The sequence below is a fragment of the Anguilla anguilla genome, chromosome 10 (assembly GCF_013347855.1).
Source record: "Anguilla anguilla isolate fAngAng1 chromosome 10, fAngAng1.pri, whole genome shotgun sequence".
Classification (NCBI taxonomy): Eukaryota; Metazoa; Chordata; class Actinopteri; order Anguilliformes; family Anguillidae; genus Anguilla; species Anguilla anguilla.
The window spans coordinates 31,686,669-31,710,207 of NC_049210.1; the positions used below are offsets into that span (position 1 = coordinate 31,686,669).

At 43.9% G+C, this 23,539-nt stretch overlaps 1 protein-coding gene, 1 long non-coding RNA gene, 2 other non-coding genes and 1 pseudogene across 15 annotated transcripts; all 5 read right to left on the reverse strand.

Annotated features, from left to right (window-relative positions):
- Window positions 1–716: 716 nt before the first annotated feature.
- On the reverse strand, window positions 717–9,138 carry LOC118206635. The gene is made up of 4 exons (XR_004761218.1): window positions 9,056–9,138; window positions 7,182–7,806; window positions 4,948–6,280; window positions 717–2,382 (listed from the first exon to the last, which is right to left on the reverse strand). It is a non-coding gene; the product is annotated as an uncharacterized LOC118206635 (long non-coding RNA).
- LOC118207147 lies at window positions 7,300–7,406 on the reverse strand. The gene has a single exon (XR_004761317.1). It is a non-coding gene; the product is annotated as a U6 spliceosomal RNA (small nuclear RNA).
- A 3,076-nt stretch (window positions 9,139–12,214) lies between the features above and the next one.
- On the reverse strand, window positions 12,215–22,833 carry LOC118206634 (Rieske domain-containing protein-like). 12 transcript variants are annotated; one of them, XR_004761216.1, is made up of 7 exons: window positions 22,748–22,833; window positions 21,327–21,506; window positions 20,093–20,191; window positions 19,620–19,652; window positions 18,986–19,091; window positions 13,245–13,325; window positions 13,084–13,170 (listed from the first exon to the last, which is right to left on the reverse strand). XR_004761216.1 is itself a non-coding variant. In XM_035379536.1 (7 exons), the coding sequence occupies exons 1-6, from the start codon at window positions 22,809–22,811 to the stop codon at window positions 13,319–13,321; spliced, it is 489 nt and encodes a 162-aa protein (XP_035235427.1). In that variant the 5' UTR covers window positions 22,812–22,833; the 3' UTR covers window positions 13,128–13,170; window positions 13,291–13,318. The 12 variants fall into 12 exon arrangements, 10 of the variants coding, with proteins under 10 accessions (XP_035235432.1, XP_035235430.1, XP_035235431.1 ...); XM_035379536.1 differs by having other exon boundaries at window positions 13,128–13,170; window positions 13,291–13,325; XM_035379539.1 differs by lacking the exon at window positions 18,986–19,091.
- Window positions 19,745–19,807, reverse strand: LOC118207149 (annotated as a pseudogene).
- On the reverse strand, window positions 21,000–21,106 carry LOC118207148. The gene has a single exon (XR_004761318.1). It is a non-coding gene; the product is annotated as a U6 spliceosomal RNA (small nuclear RNA).
- Window positions 22,834–23,539: the final 706 nt, after the last annotated feature.

Consider the following 23,539-nt stretch of genomic DNA (forward strand, 5'->3'; position numbering starts at 1 on the left):
CTAGCTTTTGTGCCGTTTTGAGTTTTTTTTTAAGGTAAAGGTAATGTTAATGCGTTTATATCACTCAAAACGCGGTCTAGTAATATTAAGGTTAATACACTTACTGTGTGGGGGACACTGTCGCTGTAGTTACCTGTTCTGCCCTCTACTTGGACCGGTAGTATTTGAACTGCTGGTAGGGACAGCCACGGCAAGCATGTCTGAGGCAAAGCTCCACTCTTTTAGTGGACACTGTGAAGCTCCCAGGGGTGTACATCAATGTCTCAACTTTTACTACGGTTACTGTATTTCCATGTGTGATGTTCAGGAGAAACATGGTTTTTGAAAACATAATTGTGTTCTGAACATCTCATTACACAAACATGTAATAGAATCCGCCGTGCTGTACTCTCAAATGTCAGATTAAAATGAAAAAATCATACACCTATTGACCTGAGAAACCTTTGTCCTTACTCACCTTTAACACCAGGTGTCAGCATAGCGCCAGTAAAAGTTTTCCCTTCGCTCCTGCACATCAGCTTGTTTTGAGTTTGATGCCAGTTACTTGTATCTACTGTTCGAAAACTTACCTAAATTATTTGCAACCATGTGTGGGTCCATAGTACACACTCTCGTAATTTGACCTTTATTTAACCAGGTAAAATCAGTTGAGAACCAATTCTCATTTACAATACAATACAAACTGTGACATCACGTAGAGTAATGAACAACAGCAATTAAGTTTCATTTCAAGTTTTATTTAAAATATGCACGCACGGTGGTGTACACAATTTAACATTTGCATCATTCAACAGAGGATAAAAACAGCCAAGTCGCACATCAATAGCAGACAACCATTTATCTCCCAAAATTACTCAGCAGCTTTTTAAATGGAAAAAGGTCACAACTAACATCTCAAATCAAAGAACACAATTTTCTGTTACTTATCAGTTTTCTGCAAAAGCATTCAAACGCACCCAGTGGCCTTAAATTCTACTTCATCCAAGGCATTTGGAAAAAGAACATTTGAAAAACAGCTGTAGTACTTTAAGTATTTGAAAACTTTAAATTTAAAAAAAGCATTATTATTTGGGGTCCATGCATTTGGAAATACTTCAAGCACATTAAATGTGAATACTATTTAACTGTATTTAAACTGCATTTTATGCAGACTTAAGTGACTTTTCAATACTCTGTATAAATACCCGCTCTGGGATTTAATTGGAAATTGAATTGAAGAAATCTTCAAAAATCGATTGGGAATTCAACAAAATTTCCTTTCTAGACTCTTTAGTGAAAACTCTGGAAACTTCAAGAATGCTCAAGGGAGTTGAATGACTGCCACAAACTAATCAAAATGACATTAAACATTTGCAGAAATATTCCCTATAACTTCCCGAGCCTAAGTACCTTGTCATAAGCATATTTTGCCCTGTGTACAAGTAAAGAAACTCATCATGGGAGTGTGGGAGTGCGTGCTTTAATTCCATCAATCGTCTCTGGGGGACGCCAAACTGATTCTGAGCCACAGCACCGCAGAGTTTGGAAAGTACCAGGGTCTGACCAGGTCACTTATTAATTAACACATTTTCCATCAATCAGGGAAAATCCGATCTTTAGGAGACTTCCTTCGGGGAGTCTCATCCTGAAACCTTCACCAGAGGGGCTGAGGCTCTCGCTCCCAGGTGCCTCTGGAGGCAGAGCCCCATTTAGGGCGAGGAAGCCAGAGGAGGTGGAGGCGGTGGCGCGGGTCCACGTCATCTCCTCGAGAGGTGACCCTGGGAACGCCAGACTGGTGCTGAGCCAATGCACCATGGAGTTTGGCAAGTACCAGGGTCAGACCTTCCGCTGGCTACTGGGAATGACGTGGGCTACGCCATCCACCTGGTGCATGGGCACCAGAGGGAGCGGGAGACCAGCGTGTCCGAGGGGTCTCAGATGGCCAACAAGGACGCTCTCACCCGTTACGCCTGCGTCTACCCTGACTTCGTGGAGTTAGTCAGGTTCCACAAGGCGCAGGAGGAAGCGCGGTCCCTGGCCAGCCAGCCCGGCCTCGTTGGCTTTGGAAAATACAAATCGGACATGCTGAGGGACCTCTACGAGTCAGAGGAAAAGAGCAAGATCACGTAAGTGCCATAAAATACTGTTTTCTATAGCAGGCGCTCTTATTGCAATTTTGCAGAGAATGCAACTGATTGATAAAATCTTTCAGCTACGTCAAGTGGCTTCGTCGGAAGACACCCCAACCTGGGCCCGCGCGCCGCGCCCCGCCCGCTTCTGCCAACTCTGCGTTTTTAGGCAACCGTCCGCTGTCCCCAGGGGAACTACAAGCAAAGGTCAAGCAGACGCTGACCGCCAGACCTGTACATCCAGACAATCGTCTGTTCAGTTTTGTTTCCTAACCTGCCACAAACCGATCATATCCAATACTATTTAACTGTATTTAAACTGCATTTTATGCAGACTTAAGTGACTTTTCAATACTCTGTATAAATACCTGCTCTGGGATTTAATTGGAAATTGAAGAAATCTTCAAAAATCGATTGGGAATTCAACAAAATTTCCTTTCTAGACTCTTTAGTGAAAACTCTGGAAACTTCAAGAATGCTCAAAGGGAGTTGAACGACTGCCACAAACCAATCAAAATGACATTAAACATTTGCAGAAATATTCCCTGTAACTTCCCGAGCCTAAGTACCTTGTCATAAGCATATTTTGCCCTGTGTACAAGTAAAGAAACTCATCGTGGGAGTGTGGGAGTGCGTGCTTTAATTCCATCAATCGTCTCCGGGGGACGCCAAACTGATTCTGAGCCACAGCACCGCAGAGTTTGGAAAGTACCAGGGTCTGACCAGGTCACTTATTAATTAACACATTTTCCATCAATCAGGGAAAATCCGATCTTTAGGAGACTTCCTTCGGGGAGTCTCATCCTGAAACCTTCACCAGAGGGGCTGAGGCTCTCGCTCCCAGGTGCCTCTGGAGGCAGAGCCCCATTCAGGGCGAGGAAGCCAGAGGAGGTGGAGGCGGTGGCGCGGGTCCACGTCATCTCCTCGAGAGGCGACCCTGGGAACGCCAGACTGGTGCTGAGGCAATGCACCATGGAGTTTGGCAAGTACCAGGGTCAGACCTTCCGCTGGCTACTGGGAATGACGTGGGCTACGCCATCCACCTGGTGCATGGGCACCAGAGGGAGCGGGAGACCAGCGTGTCCGAGGGGTCTCAGATGGCCAACAAGGACGCTCTCACCCGTTACGCCTGCGTCTACCCTGACTTCGTGGAGTTAGTCAGGTTCCGCAAAGCGCAGGAGGAAGCGCGGTCCCTGGCCAGCCAGCCCGGCCTCGTTGGCTTTGGAAAATACAAATCGGACACGCTGAGGGACCTCTACGAGTCAGAGGAAAAGAGCAAGATCACGTAAGTGCCATAAGATATTGTTCTCTATAGCAGGCGCTCTTATTGCAATTTTGCAGAGAATGCAACTGATTGATAAAATCTTTCAGCTTCGCCAAGTGTCTTCGTCGGAGGACACCCCAACCTGGGCCCGCGCCCCGCCCCGCCTGCTTCTGCCAACTCTGCGTTTTTAGGCAACCGTCCGCTGTCCCCAGGGGAACTACAGGCAAAGGTCAAGCAGATGCTGACCACCAGACCTGTACATCCAGACGATCGTCTGTTCAGTTTTGTTTCCTAACCTGCCACAAACCGATCATATCCAATACTATTTAACTGTATTTAAACTGCATTTTATGCAGACTTAAGTGACTTTTCAATACTCTGTATAAATACCCGCTCTGGGATTTAATTGGAAATTGAATTGAAGAAATCTTCAAAAATCGACTGGGAATTCAACAAAATTTCCTTTCTAGACTCTTTAGTGAAAACTATGGAAACTTCAAGAATGCTCAAAGGGAGTTGAATGACTGCCACAAACCAATCAAAATGACATTAAACATTTGCAGAAATATTCCCTATAACTTCCCGAGCCTAAGTACCTTGTCATAAGCATATTTTGCCCTGTGTACAAGTAAAGAAACTCATCATGGGAGTGTGGGAGTGCGTGCTTTAATTCCATCAATCGTCTCCGGGGGACGCCAAACTGATTCTGAGCCACAGCACCGCATAGTTTGGAAAGTACCAGGGTCTGACCAGGTCACTTATTAATTAACACCTTTGCCATCAATCAGGGAAAATCCGATCTTTAGGAGACTTCCTTCGGGGAGTCTCATCCTGAAACCTTCAGAGGCGCTGAGGCTCTCGGCCCCCAGGTGCCTCTGGAGGCAGAGCCCCATTCAGGGCGAGGAAGCCGGAGGAGGTGGAGGCGGAGTCCACGTCATCTCCACGGGAGGTGACCCTGGGAACGCCAGACTGGTGCTGAGGCAATGCACCATGGAGTTTGGCAAGTACCAGGGTCAGACCTTCCGCTGGCTACTGGGAATGACGTGGGCTACGCCATTCACTTGGTGCATCGGCACCAGAGGGAGCGGGAGACCAGCGTGTCCGAGGGGTCTCAGATGGCCAACAAGGACGCTCTCACCCGTTACGCCTGCGTCTACCCTGACTTCGTGCAGTTAGTCAGGTTCCACAAAGCGCAGGAGGAAGCGCGGTCCCTGGCCAGCCAGCCCGGCCTCGCTGGCTTCAGAAAATACAAAGCGGACACGCTGAGGGACCTCTACGAGTCAGAGGAAAAGAGCAAGATCACGTAAGTGCCATAAAATACTGTTTTCTATAGCAGGCGCTCTTATTGCAATTTTGTAGAGAATGCAACTGATTGATAAAATCTTTCAGCTACGTCAAGTGTCTTCGTCGGAAGACACCCCAACCTGGGCCCGTGCGCCCCGCCCGCTTCTGCCAACTCTGCGTTTTTAGGCAACCGTCCGCTGTCCCCAGGGGAACTACAGGCAAAGGTCAAGCAGACGCTGACCGCCAGACCTGTACATCCAGACAATCGTCTGTTCAGTTTTGTTTCCTAACCTGCCACAAACCGATCATATCGCAGCATTTCCAAAGTTCTACGTAGGCCTAAATTGCTATGAATGGCCTTTCTGCTTGCTGCCACCTTTCGGAAACATTTTACCCTCATTACATGAAAAAAAAACAAGCTCTAAAGAGGAAAAAGCCACAAACATACCAGACCTCACACAGGGCACCGCCATCTTGTGTCCTGGATACAGGATCAGGATTCAGAGTCGGAACAAGGACCAAAATACGGAGTCAAACATTGGAAAAATGTTAGTCAGACCCGGTTGCATTACTGCCTGGTACGGCAGCTGCTGACCGCAAAGCCCTCCAGAGGGTGGTGAAGACAGCGGAGCGCATCATTGGCTGCCACCTCCCCTCTGTGCAAGGCATCTACCACACACGATGCCTTAGGAAAGCACAGAAAATCATAAGACTTCAGCCACCCAGGCTATGGTCTGTTCTCGCTGCTGCCGTCTGGTAGACGCTACCGGAGCATCCGGGCACGGACGACCAGACTCACAAACAGTTTTTTCCCCCAGGCCATCAGGCTTCTCAACCAGCAACATTAATCTCAGGGATCACATTGATCACATGACCTCCTATGTATGCTCCTTCACTTCCTATGTACGTTCAATGTACATTATCACAATCTTATGCACATATTCATCAGCACTCCTGCACTTTATGTTTAATAATTAAATATTTAATACTCCAATTCTCACTGTCCATATCCCCCATCTGTACAGGCTGGTACTGCTGCTAATATTTAAATATGTTTAATATTATGTATATTTTTGATATTTTTTGATATTTTTGCTCTGCTTCTACGTAGTTGCTGCCTGCCATGTCATAAGAATTTCTTTGCTCAGAATGACCTGTGTTATACTGTGCACTTAACAAATAAAAACACTTTGACTTTGACATAGGGCACAAAAATATGGACCGCTTCACGAATTTGCGTGTGATCCTTGCGCAGGGTCCATGGTACCCGAGGTTCTGCTACTTAAGGGGTGCGTCCTGGAGAGCGCTGTCAGTCAGGGCAGAAGTAAAACCAAGCACATCAAGCACATACGCTTAATAAAACTGCTTAAACTGCCAACAGAGAAACAAACAAAGCAAATGTGCAACAGCAGATTAATCAAACACAATCTTTGATGTTCCTGTTCACATCTTTACTCATGCAAGTCCCTCAGAGACAGGTGAGTGGAATCCTGGGAGGTATGCATTGGACTGCCGCGCTGCTATTGGATGCACCCGCACAAAGAACTGCATGCTCTCCACCTCTTTTCTGAAGCAGTCACCATCAGCTGACATAGCTGGACACGCTGGAAAGAATCCTCACAACCTGAAAGATATAAATTATTATTATTTAAAACTAGAAAGTTGGGAGGATCAGGAAATTTGATAGCAAAAGGTAAGAGCCAAAAAAAGAGGGAATGTAAACAGGAGGGCCCCTATCTTTAAATTACAACATTTCCAGGTGTTCCTACACTACCAGTAATCGCCACCAGAGGTCACACGTCTCCTTCCTTTCACAGCACCCGAGGCTCTGCAGATAGAAAAGGGGCAAAAAGGAAACTGTCAAAAGGAGCACTCACGCATTCACAAAAGAACATAATTCACAACAAATAAAGATACATTAACTGCAGTATTGCTAATCAGAATACGATAGTATACGTCTGAACGATACCTTGTACTACGGATAGGAACTTTAAGCCAATTCATGAAATACATTTCTAACGGCATTGCAAAAAGACCTGAACCACAGCAAAGCACATCCGTAGTACAAGGTATCGTTCAGACGTATACTAGCGTATTCTGATTAGCAATACTGCAGTTAATGTATCTTTATTTGTTGTGAATTATGTTCTTTTGTGAATGCGTGAGTGCCCCTTTTCTAGCTGCAGAGCCTCGGCTGCTGTGAAAGGAAGGAGACATGTGACCTCTGGTGGCGATTACTGGTAGTGTAGGAACACTTGGAAATGTTGTAATTTAAAGATAGGGGCCCTCCTGTTTACATTCCCTTTTAGTAATGTCTAAAAAGTTGCACCTTTCAGCAATATTTTAACCCCATAAATACCGACTGAGTGTTATCAAGTTTTTTATTTTGTTGTTTGTTTCTGTACTGACCTCAGAGTGCACTAAGACTGCAAATAAGACCAAACCTGAGATCTTTTGATGAAAAAGCCACAGAAGCACACCAAACATCAAACGGAGCTTGTACTTACTCATGTCCTGGGACTTACCTCTAAAATACAAAACTTTATTCAAAGACGACTGACCTTACGATTTAGAAAGTCGGACCAAGGACCAAATATTGGGTCAAACAGTGAAAAAATGGTAGTCAGACCTCACGTAAGGCACAAAAATATGGAACGCTTCACGAATTTGCGTGTCATCCTTGCGCAGGGGCCATGCTAATCTTCTCTGTATCGTTCCAATTTTAGTATATGTGCTGCCGAAGCGAGCACAAGATACCTACCAGAGACTCCGCTATTTAAGGGGGGCGTCCTGGAGAGCGCTCTCAGTCAGAGCAGCAGTAAAACCAAGCAGAGCGGCAGTAAAACCAAGCACAGGAAGCACATACGCTTAATAAAACTGCTTAAACTGGCAGCAGAGTAACAAACAAAGCAAATGTGCAGTAGCAGATTGATAAAACACAATCTTTCATGGTCCTGTTCGCATGTTTACCCGTCCACATTCCTCTGAGAAAGGTAAACGGAATCCTGGGAGGTATGCAGGGGACTGACGCTGTCCTGCTATTGGATGCACCCACACAAAGAACTGCACGCTCTCCACCTCTCCGCCTCTTTTCTGAAGCAGTCACCATCAGCTGACATAGCTGGACACGCTGGAAGGAATCCTCACAAGCTGAAAGACAAAAATAATAATACTAATAATACGTATTATGAAAAAAACTGGCAAAATAGGTAAGATCAGGAAATATGACAGCGAAAGGTAAAATTTGAAAAAGAGAGGGAAAGTAAACACAGGAGGCCGCCATCTTTAAATGCCAATACTTCCGGCTTCCTCGTGCATTACCAATAATCGCCACCAGAGGTCAGGCGTCTCATTCCTTTCACTGCACCCCAAGCTCGCAAGCCAGAAAAGGGGCGATAAGATGCGGCCGAAATGGCACGATGCATTCACTCAATAATATTATTTATATATAACGAATGAAGATACTTTGACTGCAGCATTGCTGATTAGAATGTACTGGTATACGCCTCAAAGATACATAATGACCGCAGACTTGCCTAAGTTTTACAAGCCAATTCATCGAATACATTTATAACATAATTGCAAGCACACCTGAACCATAACCAAGGTTTAGCAAAACACCTGTGCTTTTAATGTCTAAAAGGTTGCGGAACAACACCGAGGAAACTAGCTTTTCGAACGACGCGTGGAAAACAGAATTCGACCACTCAACAGACTCCCAATTTGTGAAATTGGGTAAAAGCAGACAAAGCAATTATAAGATAAGTGGTTGTAGATGGCCGTGTGGTCTGTTGACATGACTTGGAATTGAGTTCTGATGCAAAGTTATTCATTTTTTGGAACACGGCTAATGTTGGCTTCTGCTGCCGATTATTAGGGGCCTTAGTGGGAGAAACGTCAATGCTCCACCACGGCATTTGGACATATGGTGACAATTGCCTTTACCTGTGTCGCATACGGTACTTCTCGTGTACTCTCCCAAACTCGTACCGTGCTAAATTACAAGAAACGTGTCGAAATTGAGACGCTAGCGTGCTACATCGCCTCGCCGAAGTTGCGGACTAGCATTCCCGAACAGTTTGCTCGGTAGCTGAACAAGCCTCACTCAGAGGCCAAGTCTTCGAGCACATGCAATGAAAAAAACCCTACAAAACGGGATTCACGACATGAAAGAGCCTACATTCAATTAATCCACATGCACACTAACAGAATCGCTTCCCTTGGGCCTACTGCATGTGCATCTACAAGCAACACAGTTATGACACAAATGCGCCACTTCCAATTTTGCAGACGGGCCTTAGCGAACATTTAATACACCAACAGGCAATTCTTATACGCCCTCGCCGTTTTAATTCGGCACCAAGTTTATTCTCGCTATCGGGTACAATTGCTCGCTTACCCGAGACTCCCGAACACTTTTCGGTGAGGACGCGTCCATAATGCACAGAACTGCACAAGCTCATTTACTTACTGCGCTAAAAGTATATCCCGTATGCATGCAAATGAGGCCTAATAGAAATGTGGGCGTGGTGAAGACCAATCTCGCAGTATTTGGCGCGAACTCTCATGAACAAGGGTTGCCAGACAAGCCTTACAAACTCCCCAATGTGGCTTTATGTTTTGTTTTATAAACAGTCACAGTTTCAGAATGAAACTTTGTGAGAGTCAATGGCCCTCTACTGTCCAAGAGAGTATAAACAAAGGACCTGCAGGACAATCTATGTACGCAAATGCACACTAATTATATCAGACCACGTTATAGCCCGGCATGCAGAACACACACACTTTGGATCACGGTTCTAGTTACTGGCTTCATTTAGGGATGCCAAACATCCCGCAAAATGAGGAGTCCTCCCTTATTTGGACAGTAGAATAGGCGTTCCGTATTTAACTCAGTTTTTGCTTAACAACGGTGCAAACAGAACTACCAACCAGAGTTTCGGTTCGTGCAGCACACTTAAAAGAAAAAGTGTATTTCTCAAAATTATGTTGTTGGTTATTCCCCAAACACCTGAATAGTCTTTCCAACATTCACTAATGAACTTAAGGTGGGAGTAACTGACGTTAATTCTAGCTATTTATTAAATTAACGAAAGTAAGATAGTAACACTCTGCTCCAACGGCAACTACTATGCAATAGATGCATTCTTCTACAACTATTCATTCATCGCATTACCTCTGTCTTTTTTCCGTTTCGCTGCGGGCAACCCAGAAAATAGAAAATTACACCTATCAAATAGGCTATGTACTTATGTTCTTGTGGGCTATTTTTGTAATATTTAGAAATAATAGTATTAAAATAGCATTAGTAAAAAATAGTTAAAGTTAATGGCATTTATTATTATCTTTTTGGATATCCAGAATGACAATTTCAGATATCTAAAACTGCATTCAGGATAGGATGAATTACAATTATGGATATCCACAATATTTATACAGATGTCCACAATTGCATTTTTACTAGTCATAATGCCAATTGTGGATATCCATAATGACATTTTTAGTCACAATGTATTTTGGATTACAAATTACATTATGGATATCTGGAATGGGTTTTTCATTTTGGATATCTGAAATTAAAAGTATGACAAGTATCAATTGGATTGTAGATATCTGAAATGGGAGTTTTTCCTAGTAAGAATTCTATTGCAGATATCCAGAATGTTCATTCTGACGTTGTGGATATCTGAAATTGAAAGCCCAATACACATGAATGGCAAAAGTGATGTCATTTGTCCTAGGAAGAATGACGTTGTGGATATCTGAAATGACAATTGTGGGTAGGAAGAATGTCATTGTGGATATCTGAAATGTTCTTTTTGACTAGGAAGAATTGAATTACGGATATCTGCAATACATGTCCAGTCTGGCTATTAAATGTTAAAACGGCTTGCCATAGGCGCCCCTATGGATGGACGGCGGTTCTAGCATTCGCCTATACCGCCTATGCCACGGGCCGGGCCTGCATAGATTTCCGGGGTGACGCAGGGGATACGTCCCCCTCAATATTTAGAACACGTGCATTTGTCCCTCCCAATAAAAACATGAAAGAAGCATTTCCACCATAAATTGATGCAGAAAAGGCACAAATTGGTGCATAAAAGTTCACCAGAATGCAGGAAATGAAGTGTTTGACGCTCAAAATTTCTTGGGGGAGGGCCCCAAGACCCCCAGCTTAATGTGTCCCCCCCAATGTTCGAATGAAACCTACACCACTGATTTGAATCCCGACTTAAATGCTATTTACTTTTGCCACTTTATTTAATAGGGAAGAATATACCGGCAGTATCATTTCCAAAACCTCTGTGTCACCTCCTTTTTTTCAGCAGAAATAAAAATCCCTATGGGAAAAAAAGCATTGAGGATCATGGGAACTGGAAATATTGCCTCGTGTGTGATGTCATAATTGTGTGGTGGGTGCACTAGCCATTCAGCCATTAGCAATTTTTTTTTTTTTTTAATTAGACAGTGTGTGTGTCTGGGCATGCAGGTGCCGCGGGTGTTCATAGGGGAGCAGTGTACAGGAGGTGGTACTGACGTTGCAGAGTTGGATAAGAGCGGGAAGCTGGAGGGAATGCTGCAGTCTATTGGAGCCCTGCAGTGATCTGCATATACATGCAACCAGGCTGAGGTAAGATACACACACACACACACACACACACATTATCTATTAAGGTACAAGCACTCTCTCTCTCCTCACACACGCACACATTATCCATTAAGGTACAGGCACTCTCTCTCTCCTCACACACACACACACACACACACATTATCCATTAAGGTACAAGCACTCTCTCTCTCCTCACACACACACACACACATTATCCATTAAGGTACAAGCACTCTCTCTCTCCTCACACGCACAGTCATTATTTTAGCCCCTCAGTACAGTATCTCAGGGACTCTCTCTATCCTGTTCCTAACAGGGCGTGCCCGTCACATCATATGACTTCAGGTCTGCAGTTCCCTATCCTCTGAGCTTCCCCTCTTCTCTCCTATGAAATATCAGACTTCAGCATGACTTCAAGGATTTTAATGTCCTGCCCCGTGTGCTTATCTGCTTCTGATCGCCTTTGAAGAGCTTAGTTCACAGTCAGTCACCTGTGTAAACCCTGGAATTGACTGGCTGCGTGATTGCTGTAGATTACTGTATTAAGCATGAATTATGTTGAAAGCTTGCTGAATCTCTGACAGTGCAATGCTTGTAAATTAAGGGTAAAGGCCGACTGATTGATGACTGACCTGTTCCTACACTGGTGCTCGCGATGAAAGTGCCATTATACCCAATATACTGCTGACTGAGGCTAAAAAAGAGGTTCAGACTACAAACAATAAAGCTTATTGGTTGATCAAGACTGGTTTCAAGATGTTGGTTAGAAGTGGTAAACTGCTAACTATTGGAGACCAAACCAGGGGCACACAAGTGGTAGTTTTCTTTAGCAAGCAAGTGGTACCGGGAGCAGAGGTACACACGTTTCACACACACACACACACACACACACACACGCACAAGGTGGGGTGGGGGGGTCATCAACTCTCAAGAAAAGACAACAGGAAATTCAAGAACCCAGCCAAGGATTTTACTCAGCAAAAGTGATACTGGTTGTTCTAATCTGTGCAGTCTTAGCAGAGTATCAGAAAATGCACAAAAAATGTAAAAAATAAAGATCAATAATGAATTAAAAATACAAAACCAATAGAAATATTTGGCATTTGAAAATGAAACAGAGAAGGAATTGGTCTCAAAAAAGCACCATTTAAAAAAATGTATGTATCCACAAGAACAAGTACCTGAGAACACAAGAGAAAATATTGATGTATTTTAAAAAAAACCTTCAACAACTGAGCAAGAAGTTGATAAGCAAACAAAGCTAACATGTCTCCTTGTCGCAATCCGAACACACCTAAAAATTTGTAACATTTTAATGTTTATAAATGTGCAGATACTTCAACAAGGGCCTCAACACTCAAGCAGTGGGGTCTTAGGTTTCCACATGCTGCAGGTCTTGGCCAATCAGGATCAAGTATATTGAGTGTTTATCGGCTTAACAAGATTGCCCAAACTGAGGCAGCCAGAAAGCAAACCCTGCAATGAACTTAGTATTTTCCACTGATTTTTTCAGTCCAAGGTAAGTGGTCAGACCTAGTCTTAAACGCTCCCTAATGTTTCCCTTGAAGGCACTGAACTCTCCGGTAATGCCGTTTTGCCTGTGACTTCTTCGGTCACTTCTTTGTCGTGTTTACCGGCGGTTTTTCAAGCCTGGCTCTGGCCCTGAAACTCTCGGTCTGGTAGACGTCAGACTCGATGGGGCCCGGAGTGTCGTTGAATTCGACGAAGATGTCGTCATCCACCTCGATGGCCCTGTGGATCCTCTGCTTCACCCCTTTGGAGCACCACCTGGGTTTTGGTGGCTTCTCCTTTGGGTCCACGGACTGGTACAAGCCTTCCCCTTCTGCAAGCGTGATCTTGTATTTGTGCCAGAGGCAGACGATGCACAGCCTGCCGTTAAATTCCTAAAGATAAGAGAACAAAACAAGATACATAGCTGGACAGCAGTAAAACAGACTGAATGAATCGCAAGACCTACAGCTGTGGTGGTTAAAGATGACTGCAGAGTGGCCGGAGTGACTTGCCTCTATGTCTCCATATAATAAAATGCCTTCAGAATCTGTAAAAAAAAAAAACAAAAAAAGAAAAAAAGAAAAGAAGAGATCAGAACAGGCTAACGCACCAAGTGACTTTCATATTACTTTCTAATAGTTTATACACAAAATGGCACACATCCAATAGTTGGAGAGATGCAGACTAGCAGAGCGTGAATATTGAGCAATCAGAGAGTCACACACTCAAGTTCCTCCTTGCTGTGTTTTATTGACCAACGGTTTGGCAAAGATGGCCAATATAACAGAGCAAGGAGGAACTTGAGTGTGTGACCGTAGGCCCCGCCAACTGCTCAAATTCGGTCTCACCTTTGGGCGTGGCTCTCTCCCATACAGCCCCGACCTCACCTGGCGGGACCTCCAGCACCTGGTGGTGTCGACCTCGGAGTTCGACCCACTGGCCAACAACCCAGGCTGGAAGCGGAACAGCGCCAGGCTCATGGTGAACAGCCGCTTTGGTAAATGGTAAATGGACTGCATTTATATAGCGCTTTTATCCAAAGCGCTTTACAATTGATGCCTCTCATTCGCCAGAGCAGTTAGGGGTTAGGGGTTAGGTGTCTTGCTCAAGGACACTTCGACATGCCCAGGGTGGGGTTTGAACCAGCAACCCTCCGACTGCCAGACAATCGGTCTTACCTCCTGAGCTATGTCGCCCCATTAGGGTTCGGTCTCCTCAACGCCAAGGCCCTGGTGGACCTGGCCGACCCCAAGGTGTGGAAGGCGTCATCAAGGACGACGCCTTCCAGCCCAGGTAGGGGACCGAGGGGGACATGTATGTACAGGCATGCAATATTTTAACCATACCAGTTTATTGACTTTACCTCACTTTTCATAGCACCATGGCACATTACACTAACAGTTAAAAATATTCAGAATATATTGGTTCATATTTCCCACCCTTCATAGGCATACATGAAGGTCTAGTGAAAGAAAAAAGCATGACGATGCCGTGCCCTTTGGTTTAATCTGTGCATAAAGCAAATGTGAAATCCCCGCCCATAATCCAGGCAGTGGCAGTTATGCTAACATCCGCCTAGTGCTGTGGCTATACTCGTTAGCCATGAGCCGTTTCCATTTAAAGGCCGGTGCACTGTGGCCATAAACCCGTGTTTTCTGTTTTAAAACCTCAGCAAATTTGAAAGAAAGATTTGACCATCTCATTCACATGGTTGGGGGCCCGCAGATTTTAAATAGCGGGTAAAATCGTCAGTTTGACAGTAGGAATATGCGACTGGGGAGGGGCTGGGCTTCGGTATTGTTAGAAAAATAAAACATTACCCAGCCACCTAGCGCTGTGGCTCTGAGATAAGAGGAATGGGGTTAGTGGGTTACCGCCAATCCGCTGAATATTCCCAGACTGCGGATGCACCAATAGGAATGTTTTTGCTTTTTTTTTTTTTTTTGGAGGCGGGGAACACGGTTGTTAAATGCTTTCATAATCTGAGCAGTAATCCAGCGGAGCATTAGACCATATAATCCCATAATTGCTTCCTGTAAGGTCCATCACGATGTACCCCCGTCTTTCATATTACAGGTGTCATTTCCCTTATGCTGCTATGGCATATTTCAATTATATTTCAGTTTTAAATAAACACCCATCCATCCATCCATTAACTATACCCACTTATCCTGGGCAGGGTCGTGGGGGATGCTGGAGTCTATCCCAGCGTACATTGGGCGAGAGGCAGGAATACACACCACCATCTGTCTATATATACACAAATTTTGAAATGCCATCCCTGTATTTTTTTCAGTTGTTCTGCAGAATGCACTGTGCACACCTGTATGAACAACATTTCATTCTCGAGTTGGGAGCTACTGCCTATCCTTTTTGTGAGTGACTGAGGCATTGTGAAGCGTGAATCCCTTTCTTGAGTTCACCTGTCAGGAAGTAACACATCTTCTTTTGTGTCCTTATTATCACTAGAGAGAACAAGCCTGAATTCAGAGGGAGTGGCTTGGAACCAGAGACTGTAAAAAATATGGACAAAGCTACTGTGACGTCACCCATTGCCTCTCCGTGGGTCTGTAAAACCAGAGACTGTAAAAAATATGGACAAAGCTACTGTGACGTCACCCATTGCCTCTCCGTGGGTCTGTAAAACCAAGCGGCCAAAACCAGACTTCGTTTTTGAAGCTCATTTCCTGGTGTTGTAGTTCCTGGTTGCTCACTAGCGCCACTACGGTTGGCTCCAGTATAGGTGTTTTCATATCCGGTTTCCATGTAAGTCTACGTTACAAATGCGGTCAAAATACAAAGTCAATAAATTTTTCTCATGAGAACAAGTAGTCACAATATGTGTGTTTTATTCGTCTTATGACTGTCCATGGGTCGATTTCATGATTTGTTGTGTCATTTGGGCACTGTTATAATATTTGTTGTGGACCAATGAGGTACAGTTTGCATCACTTCCTGATTACTGCAGAGACTAAGCTACAGTAGGGGCTACAGTCTATGGTCACTGGGGTGGGCGGTGGCGCCTCTTGGCCTTTACATTGCGGATCCAGCCACGGTCCACCTGTGCGAAGTCAGAAAATGCAGGCATCCCATTTCGTGGTGATTTCATTATGGCGTGTGCTATTTACTAGACGACCATAAAATAATCCTCCTCTTAAGTTTTTCGGTAGCCGAGTCATTTTTACTATTTCCTTTAGCCTACTTAACCAAATAATAAATATAGCAAGCGTAATCAGCTTGCTATATTTGGTAGTCCAGTAGCCTATGCTAAAACAGTTCGCAACTTCGGCTACCAAGCCATTTGACTAGCTAGCTAACCTTAACCGGCAAACATTCAATCTGTCAGCCGTCGTCAGTCGTGTACATTCCGTAAATGTCTACCTGGGCCATGCTTCACGCATGTGACAAAGCTACAAAAATCCCCATTTTGGGATAAACACTTTTTCAGTTTCACGAAGCGAATTAAGAGTCTCAAGGTTCATTTGCTGAATAACATACAACACACGATGAAATCACACACACAGAATTTAACGAAATTAACCATCTTGGCATTTAGAAAGGAACATGCTTGTAGCATTTAAGAGACCGACAAGCTAGGCATTTAAGACAGTGGTTCTCAGAATCGGTCCTGGGGGCTCCTTGCGTATTGGCTTTTCTCCATTGGTTTTGATGATTTACAAGAAAAAAATAATAGCCTAATAATAATTAGAAATTCAGTGTAGGCTACATTATTTTTGTCTTCATGCACCAAGTGGAAAACTTGCTGTACAAAGTGCGTTGTCATATTTACACGCCTGCAGATCAGTTATTACAATACTTGGTAGATTTGTTAATCACCGCTGACAGTGTTAATTTTTATTCGGTAGAAAGTGATTTGCGAACGATCGGTCAGCTAGCGTCACCCAGCAAGTGAACACCACAAACGGCGATGGAGTAGCTAGTAGCAGTTACTGGCTCATTAACTGACTGTGGCGAAAACCTACGACGATAACTTGCTCGGTTAACAGTAGGTCTACCAGACAGTTATACGAAAATTAGCCTAGTCAAATCACCAGTAGCCTACACATCTCTGATTGATTGACCATCAGTGTAGTCGATGTTCTTCCCCTGTGGTTCATATTGCTAATGCGTGAGCTAACCACGGATAGCCTACCTAGCTCACTGGCAAGCTGATATGCTAGCTAAGCATATTCGTTTTGCCGAGAAACATAAATTGAAGATAACTGAATATAATTGTATTTTTAATGTCATACATATAACGTGATTACATGACACAGTACAGTCACGGATGGAAATTAAACTCCGTAAACATCTGATAATATATTTTAAAAGATAACAGCAGACAGTCAGCTAGCCTCAAGTTCGTTCTGCAATCGTTCGTTCAGGTTGATGGACTTTTCCGCACCGGACTGTCAATCACATTGTAAAAACCACAGAGCCGTTTAACTCTATGGTTTTGGCTCCAAATCGACAACATGGCCGCGCCCGCCATTGAGCTTCAAAACGTGTTTTACAGACCCACAGAGAGTCAATTGGTGACGTCACCGTAGCTGTGTCCATATTTTTTACAGTCTCGGGTATTGACCTCTCCATATAAATGAATGGAACTTTACATAAATTTGCTAGCATACAGTTTAAGTGTCCTGTATTGCAACGTGGTCGCTATCAGTACGTCTAGGAATCTGATATTCACTGTTTCGCAGGATGCAAAATAGCCGTTAGGAAAGCAATTTGAAATTATGAATCAATGTCTGTGCCATTGGATTTAATGGGTCGCGATGAGATAATTCCGAGCGTGTTGCTTGTCTTAAAGTTGATATAGTAAATAAGAGGTCCCTCCAGTTTTTCGCGATTCAGAATTTTTGGAATTCAACACTACTTAAACAAAATGCCGCAGTTGTCCCGACGCTGCATAATTCCTAAAACGGCGAATTATTTCTACGAATTATGCAGCGTTCGGGGAAATGCCGTTGAATTCCGAAAATTCCGAATCGCGAAAAACTGGAGCGACTAAATAAGGCTGTAATAATATAACTAAATGTATATGTATGAAGTTGTTTTCTTTCTTTTTTTACATTTAGTCAGTGTATTATGCTCTCAAACCCGTGGAAAAGCAAACCGGTTCTTAGAAGGTTCGCAAGTTGAACTAACTGCGAACCAGCACTAGGTTCGCGTTGGTGGAAAAGAGGCATCAGATCCGACCTAAGCAGATAAGAGAAGCACAGGAACAGTCGCTGGTCTGTCCCAGTGGGACCAAACTGTGCAGCAACAGAGGGCGCTGATCTGAGATCAACACCTCGGGGAGCAATGGGACCTCCCTTCCAGCAGGGGGTGCCAAGCATTGACCCACACAGATACTCTTGCTGGATCTGGGCGCCGCCGCCGTTGTGGGGGGAGGTCCTCGGGTCCCCCTATCTCCTGCTCCTCGGTCTCGTTCTCCGGGGGTCCATCTGGTGGTCTGCTGCGGCCTGGAGAGCACGAGAGGGCAGAGAGGAGTAAGGGCGAAGGCCCAGCAAAGCTGGCGTCGTCTGGAGAGCGAACCCCTATGAGCCTTTTCTATGAGTTCTGGGTTCATTACCCCGTTGATAGTGCATCCCACCACACAGCAGCTTTTAGGCATTTTTATGTGGTTTGCTAGCAGATGGAAATGACAAGGAGGCACACCTTCACGCAATACAAAGTCAATGGAGTGCGATTAATTGTTTTCCCCTCCGGGTGTGGGCGGGACTTAATTGCGCTGTCTCACGATATTCTCTGTTCCAAATGTTCCAATTGCACAGCCAATCGGAAAACGCCCTTGTTCCTATTTCTACTTTTTACATACTTTTTGCGCCCAATCAGAAGGCTCAGTTGTTCCAATTTCATCACGTGGAATCGGCGGCTTCGTCCTTTTACGTTTTCAAGTTGGATTTGACACTTCCGCAAATGCGGTTTATGATCAGAGCTCAAAATTTGGTGAAATGAACAATCTATCAGTACTTGTTTGAATAAACTTCATATTAAAAAATAGGATTATTTATAATTTCGTGTTCCCAATGTTCAGAGCAGGCTAGTCATCTAGCTTTTGTGCCGTTTTGAGTTTTTTTAAATTTATTTATTTTTTAAGGTAAAGGTAATGTTAATGCGTTTATATCACTCAAAACGCGGTCTAGTAATATTAAGGTTAATACACTTACTGGGTGGGGGACATTTTGTCGCTGTAGTTACCTGTTCTGCCCTCTGCTTGGACCGGTAGTATTTGAACTGCTGGTAGGGACAGCCACGGCAAGCATGTCTGAGGCAAAGCTCCGGAAAGCCGGTCTGAAACCCTTAGCTGAAACAGGAATCAGGTGTCACCGGCTTATAAATGTATTAGTGGACTCTTAGTGGACATTATGAAGCTCCCAGGGGTGTACACCAATGTCTCAACTTTTACTACTGTTACTGTATTTCCATGTGTGATGTTCAGGAGAAACATGGTTTTTGAAAACATAATTGTGTTCTGAACAACTCATTACACAAACATGTAATAGAATCCGCCGTGCTGTGCTCTCAAATGTCAGATTAAAATGAAAAAATCATACACCTATTGACCTGAGAAACCTTTGTCCTTAATCACCTTTAACACCAGGTTTCAGCATAGCGCCAGTCAAAGTTTTGACCTGTACATCCAGACAATCGTCTGTTCAGTTTTGTTTCCTAACCTGCCACAAACCGATCATATCGCAGCATTTCCAATGTTCTACGTAGGCCTAAATTGCTATGAATGGCCTTTCTGCTTGCTGCCACCTTTCGGAAACATTTTACCCTCATTACATGAAAAAAAACAAGCTCTAAAGAGGAAAAAGCCACAGAAACATACCAGACCTCACACAGGGCACCGCCATCTTGTGTCCTGGATACAGGATCAGGATTCAGAGTCGGAACAAGGACCAAAATACAGAGTCCAACATTGGAAAAATGTTAGTCAGACCTCACATAGGGTACAAAAATATGGACCGCTTCACGAATTTGCGTGTCATCGCGCAGGGGCCATGCTAATCTTCTCTTGCGCAGGGGGCCATGCTACCCGAGGTTCTGCTACTTAGGGGGGGCGTCCTGGAGAGCGCTCTCAGTCAGAGCAACAGTAAAACCAAGCACATCAAGCATATATGCTTAATAAAACTGCTTAAACTGCCAACAGAGAAACAAACAAAGCAAATGTGCAGCAGCAGATTGATAAAACACAATCTTTCATGTTCCTATTCACATCTTTACTCGTGTAAGTCCCTCAGAGACAGGTAAACGGAATCCTGGGCGGTATGCAGTGGACTGCCACGCTGCTATTGGATGCACCCGCACAAAGCACTGCATGCTCTCCACCTGTCGGCCTCTTTTCTGAAGCAGGCACCATCAGCTGACATAGCTGGACACGCTGGAAAGAATCCTCACAAGCTGAAAGATAAAAATTATTATTTAAAAGTAGAAAATGGGTAGGATCAGGAAATTTGATAGCAAAAGGTAAGAGCCAAAAAAGAGGGAATGTAAACAGGAGAGCCCAACATTTCCAGGTGTTCCTACACTACCAGTAATCGCTAGTATACGTCTGAACGATACCTTGTACTACGGATTTCTAACGGCATTGCAAAAAGACCTGAACCACAGCAAAGCACATCCGTAGTACAAGGTATCGTTCAGACGTATACTAGCGTATTCTGATTAGCAATACTGCAGTTAAGGTATCTTTATTTGTTGTGAATTATGTTCTTTTGTGAATGCGTGAGTGCCCCTTTTCTAGCTGCAGAGCCTCGGGTGCTGTGAAAGGAAGGAGACATGTGACCTCTGGTGGCGATTACTGGTAGTGTAGGAACACCTGGAAATGTTGAAATTTAAAGATATGGGCCCTCCTGTTTACATTCCCTCTTTTAGTAATGTCTAAAAAGTTGCACCTTTCAGCAATATTTTAACCCCATAAATACCGACTGAGTGTTATCAAGTTTTTTATTTTGTTGTTTGTTTCTGTACTGACCTCAGAGTGCACTAAGACTGCAAATAAGACCAAACCTGAGATCTTTTGATGAAAAAGCCACAGAAGCACACCAAACATCAAACAGAGCTTGCACTTACTCATGTCCTGGGACTTACCTCTAAAATACAAAACTTTATTCAAAGACGACTGACCTTACGATTTAGAAAGTCGGACCAAGGACCAAATATTGGGTCAAACAGTGAAAAAATGGTAGTCAGACCTCACGTAAGGCACAAAAATATGGAACGCTTCACGAATTTGCGTGTCATCCTTGCGCAGGGGCCATGCTAATCTTCTCTGTATCGTTCCAATTTTAGTATATGTGCTGCCGAAGCGAGCACAAGATACCTACCCAAGACTCCGCTATTTAAGGGGGGCGTCCTGGAGAGCGCTCTCAGTCAGAGCAGCAGTAAAACCAAGCAGAGCGGCAGTAAAACCAAGCACAGGAAGCACATACGCTTAATAAAACTGCTTAAACTGGCAGCAGAGTAACAAACAAAGCAAATGTGCAGTAGCAGATTGATAAAACACTATCTTTCATGGTCCTGTTCGCATGTTTACCCGTCCACATTCCTCTGAGAAAGGTAAACGGAATCCTGGGAGGTATGCAGGGGACTGACGCTGTCCTGCTATTGGATGCACCCACACAAAGAACTGCACGCTCTCCACCTCTCCGCCTCTTTTCTGAAGCAGTCACCATCAGCTGACATAGCTGGACACGCTGGAAGGAATCCTCACAAGCTGAAAGATAATAATAATAATACTAATAATACGTATTATGAAAAAAACGGGCAAAATAGGTAAGATCAGGAAATATGACAGCGAAAGGTAAAATTTGAAAAAGAGAGGGAAAGTAAACACAGGAGGCCGCCATCTTTAAATGCCAATACTTCCGGCTTCCTCGTGCATTACCAATAATCGCCACCAGAGGTCAGGCGTCTCGTTCCTTTCCCTGCACCCCAGGCTCGCAAGCCAGAAAAGGGGCGATAAGATGCGGCCGAAATGGCACGATGCATTCACTCAATAATATTATTTATATATAACGAATGAAGATACTTTGATTGCTGATTAGAATGTACTGGTATACGCCTCAAAGATACATAATGACCGCAGACTTGCCTAAGTTTTACAAGCCAATTCATCGAATACATTTATAACATCATTGCAAGCACACCTGAACCATAACCAAGGTTTAGCAAAACACCTGTGCTTTTAATGTCTAAAAGGTTGCGGAACAATACCGAGGAAACTAGCTTTTCGAACGACGCGTGGAAAACAGAATTCGACCACTCAACAGACTCCCAATTTGTTACATTTGGTAAAAGCAGACAAAGCAATTATAAGCTAAGTGGTTGTAGATGGCCGTGTGGTCTGTTGACATGACTTGGAATTGAATTCTGATGCAAAGTTATTCATTTTTTGGAACACGGCTAGTGTTGGCTTCTGCTGCTGATTATTAGGGGCCTTCGTGGGAGAAACGTCAATGCTCCACCACGGCATCTGGACATATGGTGATAATTGCCCTTACCTGTCTCACATACGATACTTCTCGTGTACTCTCCCAAACTCTTACCGTGCTAAATTACAAGAAACGTGTCGAAATTGAGACGCTAGCGTGCTACATCGCCTCGCCGAAGTTGCGGACTAGCATTCCCGAACAGTTTGCTCGGTAGCTGAACAAGCCTCACTCAGAGGCCAAGTCTTCGAGCACATGCAATGAAAAAAACCCTACAAAACTGGATTCACAACATGAAAGAGCCTACATTCAATGAATCCACATGCACACTAACGGAATCGCTTCCCTTGGGCCTACTGCATGTGCATCTACAAGCAACACAGTTATGACAGAAATGCGCCACTTCCAATTTTGCAGACGGGCCTTAGCGAACGTTTCATACACCAACAGGTAATTCTTATACGCCCTCGCCGTTTTAATTCGGCACCAAGTTTATTCTCGCTATCGGGTACAATTGCTCGCTTACCCGAGACTCCCGAACACTTTTCGATGAGGACGCCTCCATAATGCACAGAACTGCACAAGCTCATTTACTTAGTGCGCGAAAAGTATATCCCGTATGCATGCAAATGAGGCCTAATAGAAATGTGGGCGTGGTGAAGACCATTTAGGGATGCCAACCATCCCGTAAAATACGGAATCCTCCCTTATTTGGACAGTAGAATAGGCGTTCCGTATTTAACTCAGTTTTTGCTTAACAACGGTGCAAACAGAACTACCAACCAGAGTTTCGGTTCGTGCAGCACACTTAAAAGAAAAAGTGTATTTCTCAAAATTATGTTGTTGGTTATTCCCCAAACACCTGAATAGTCATTCCAACATTCTCTAATGAACTTAAGGTGGGAGTAACTGACGTTAATTCTAGCTATTCATTAAATTAACGAACGTTACTATCGTCCAAAGTAAGATAGTAACACTCTGCTCCAACGGCAACTACTATGCAATAGATTCATTCTTCTACAACTATTCATTCATCGCATTACCATCCGCTGCGGGCAACCCAGAAAATAGAAAATAGGACCTATCAAATAGGCTATTTACTTATGTTATTGTGGGCTATTTTTGTAATATTTAGAAATAATAGTATTAAAATATAATTAGTAAAAAATAGTAAAAGTTAATGGCATTTATTATTATCTTTTTGGATATCCAGAATGACATATATCTAAATATATCAGATATCTAAAACTGCATTCTGGATAGAAAGAATTACAATTATGGATATCCACAGTATTTATACAGATGTCCACAATTGCAT

Excerpts from the sequence above, each read along its gene's own strand:
- LOC118206634 (XM_035379531.1), bottom strand. The coding sequence starts at position 22,811 with ATGAGCTTGTGCAGTTCTGTGCATTATGGAGGCGTCCTCATCGAAAAG. Across the intron at positions 20,192-21,326 it reads TCTCAGAGGAATGTGGACGG|CTTGTGAGGATTCTTTCCAG; the intron begins GTAAACATGCGA and ends TTTATCTTTCAG. Across the intron at positions 19,653-20,092 it reads GCATGCAGTGCTTTGTGCGG|GACACAAGATGGCGGTGCCC; the intron begins GTGCATCCAATA and ends TCCTGTATCCAG.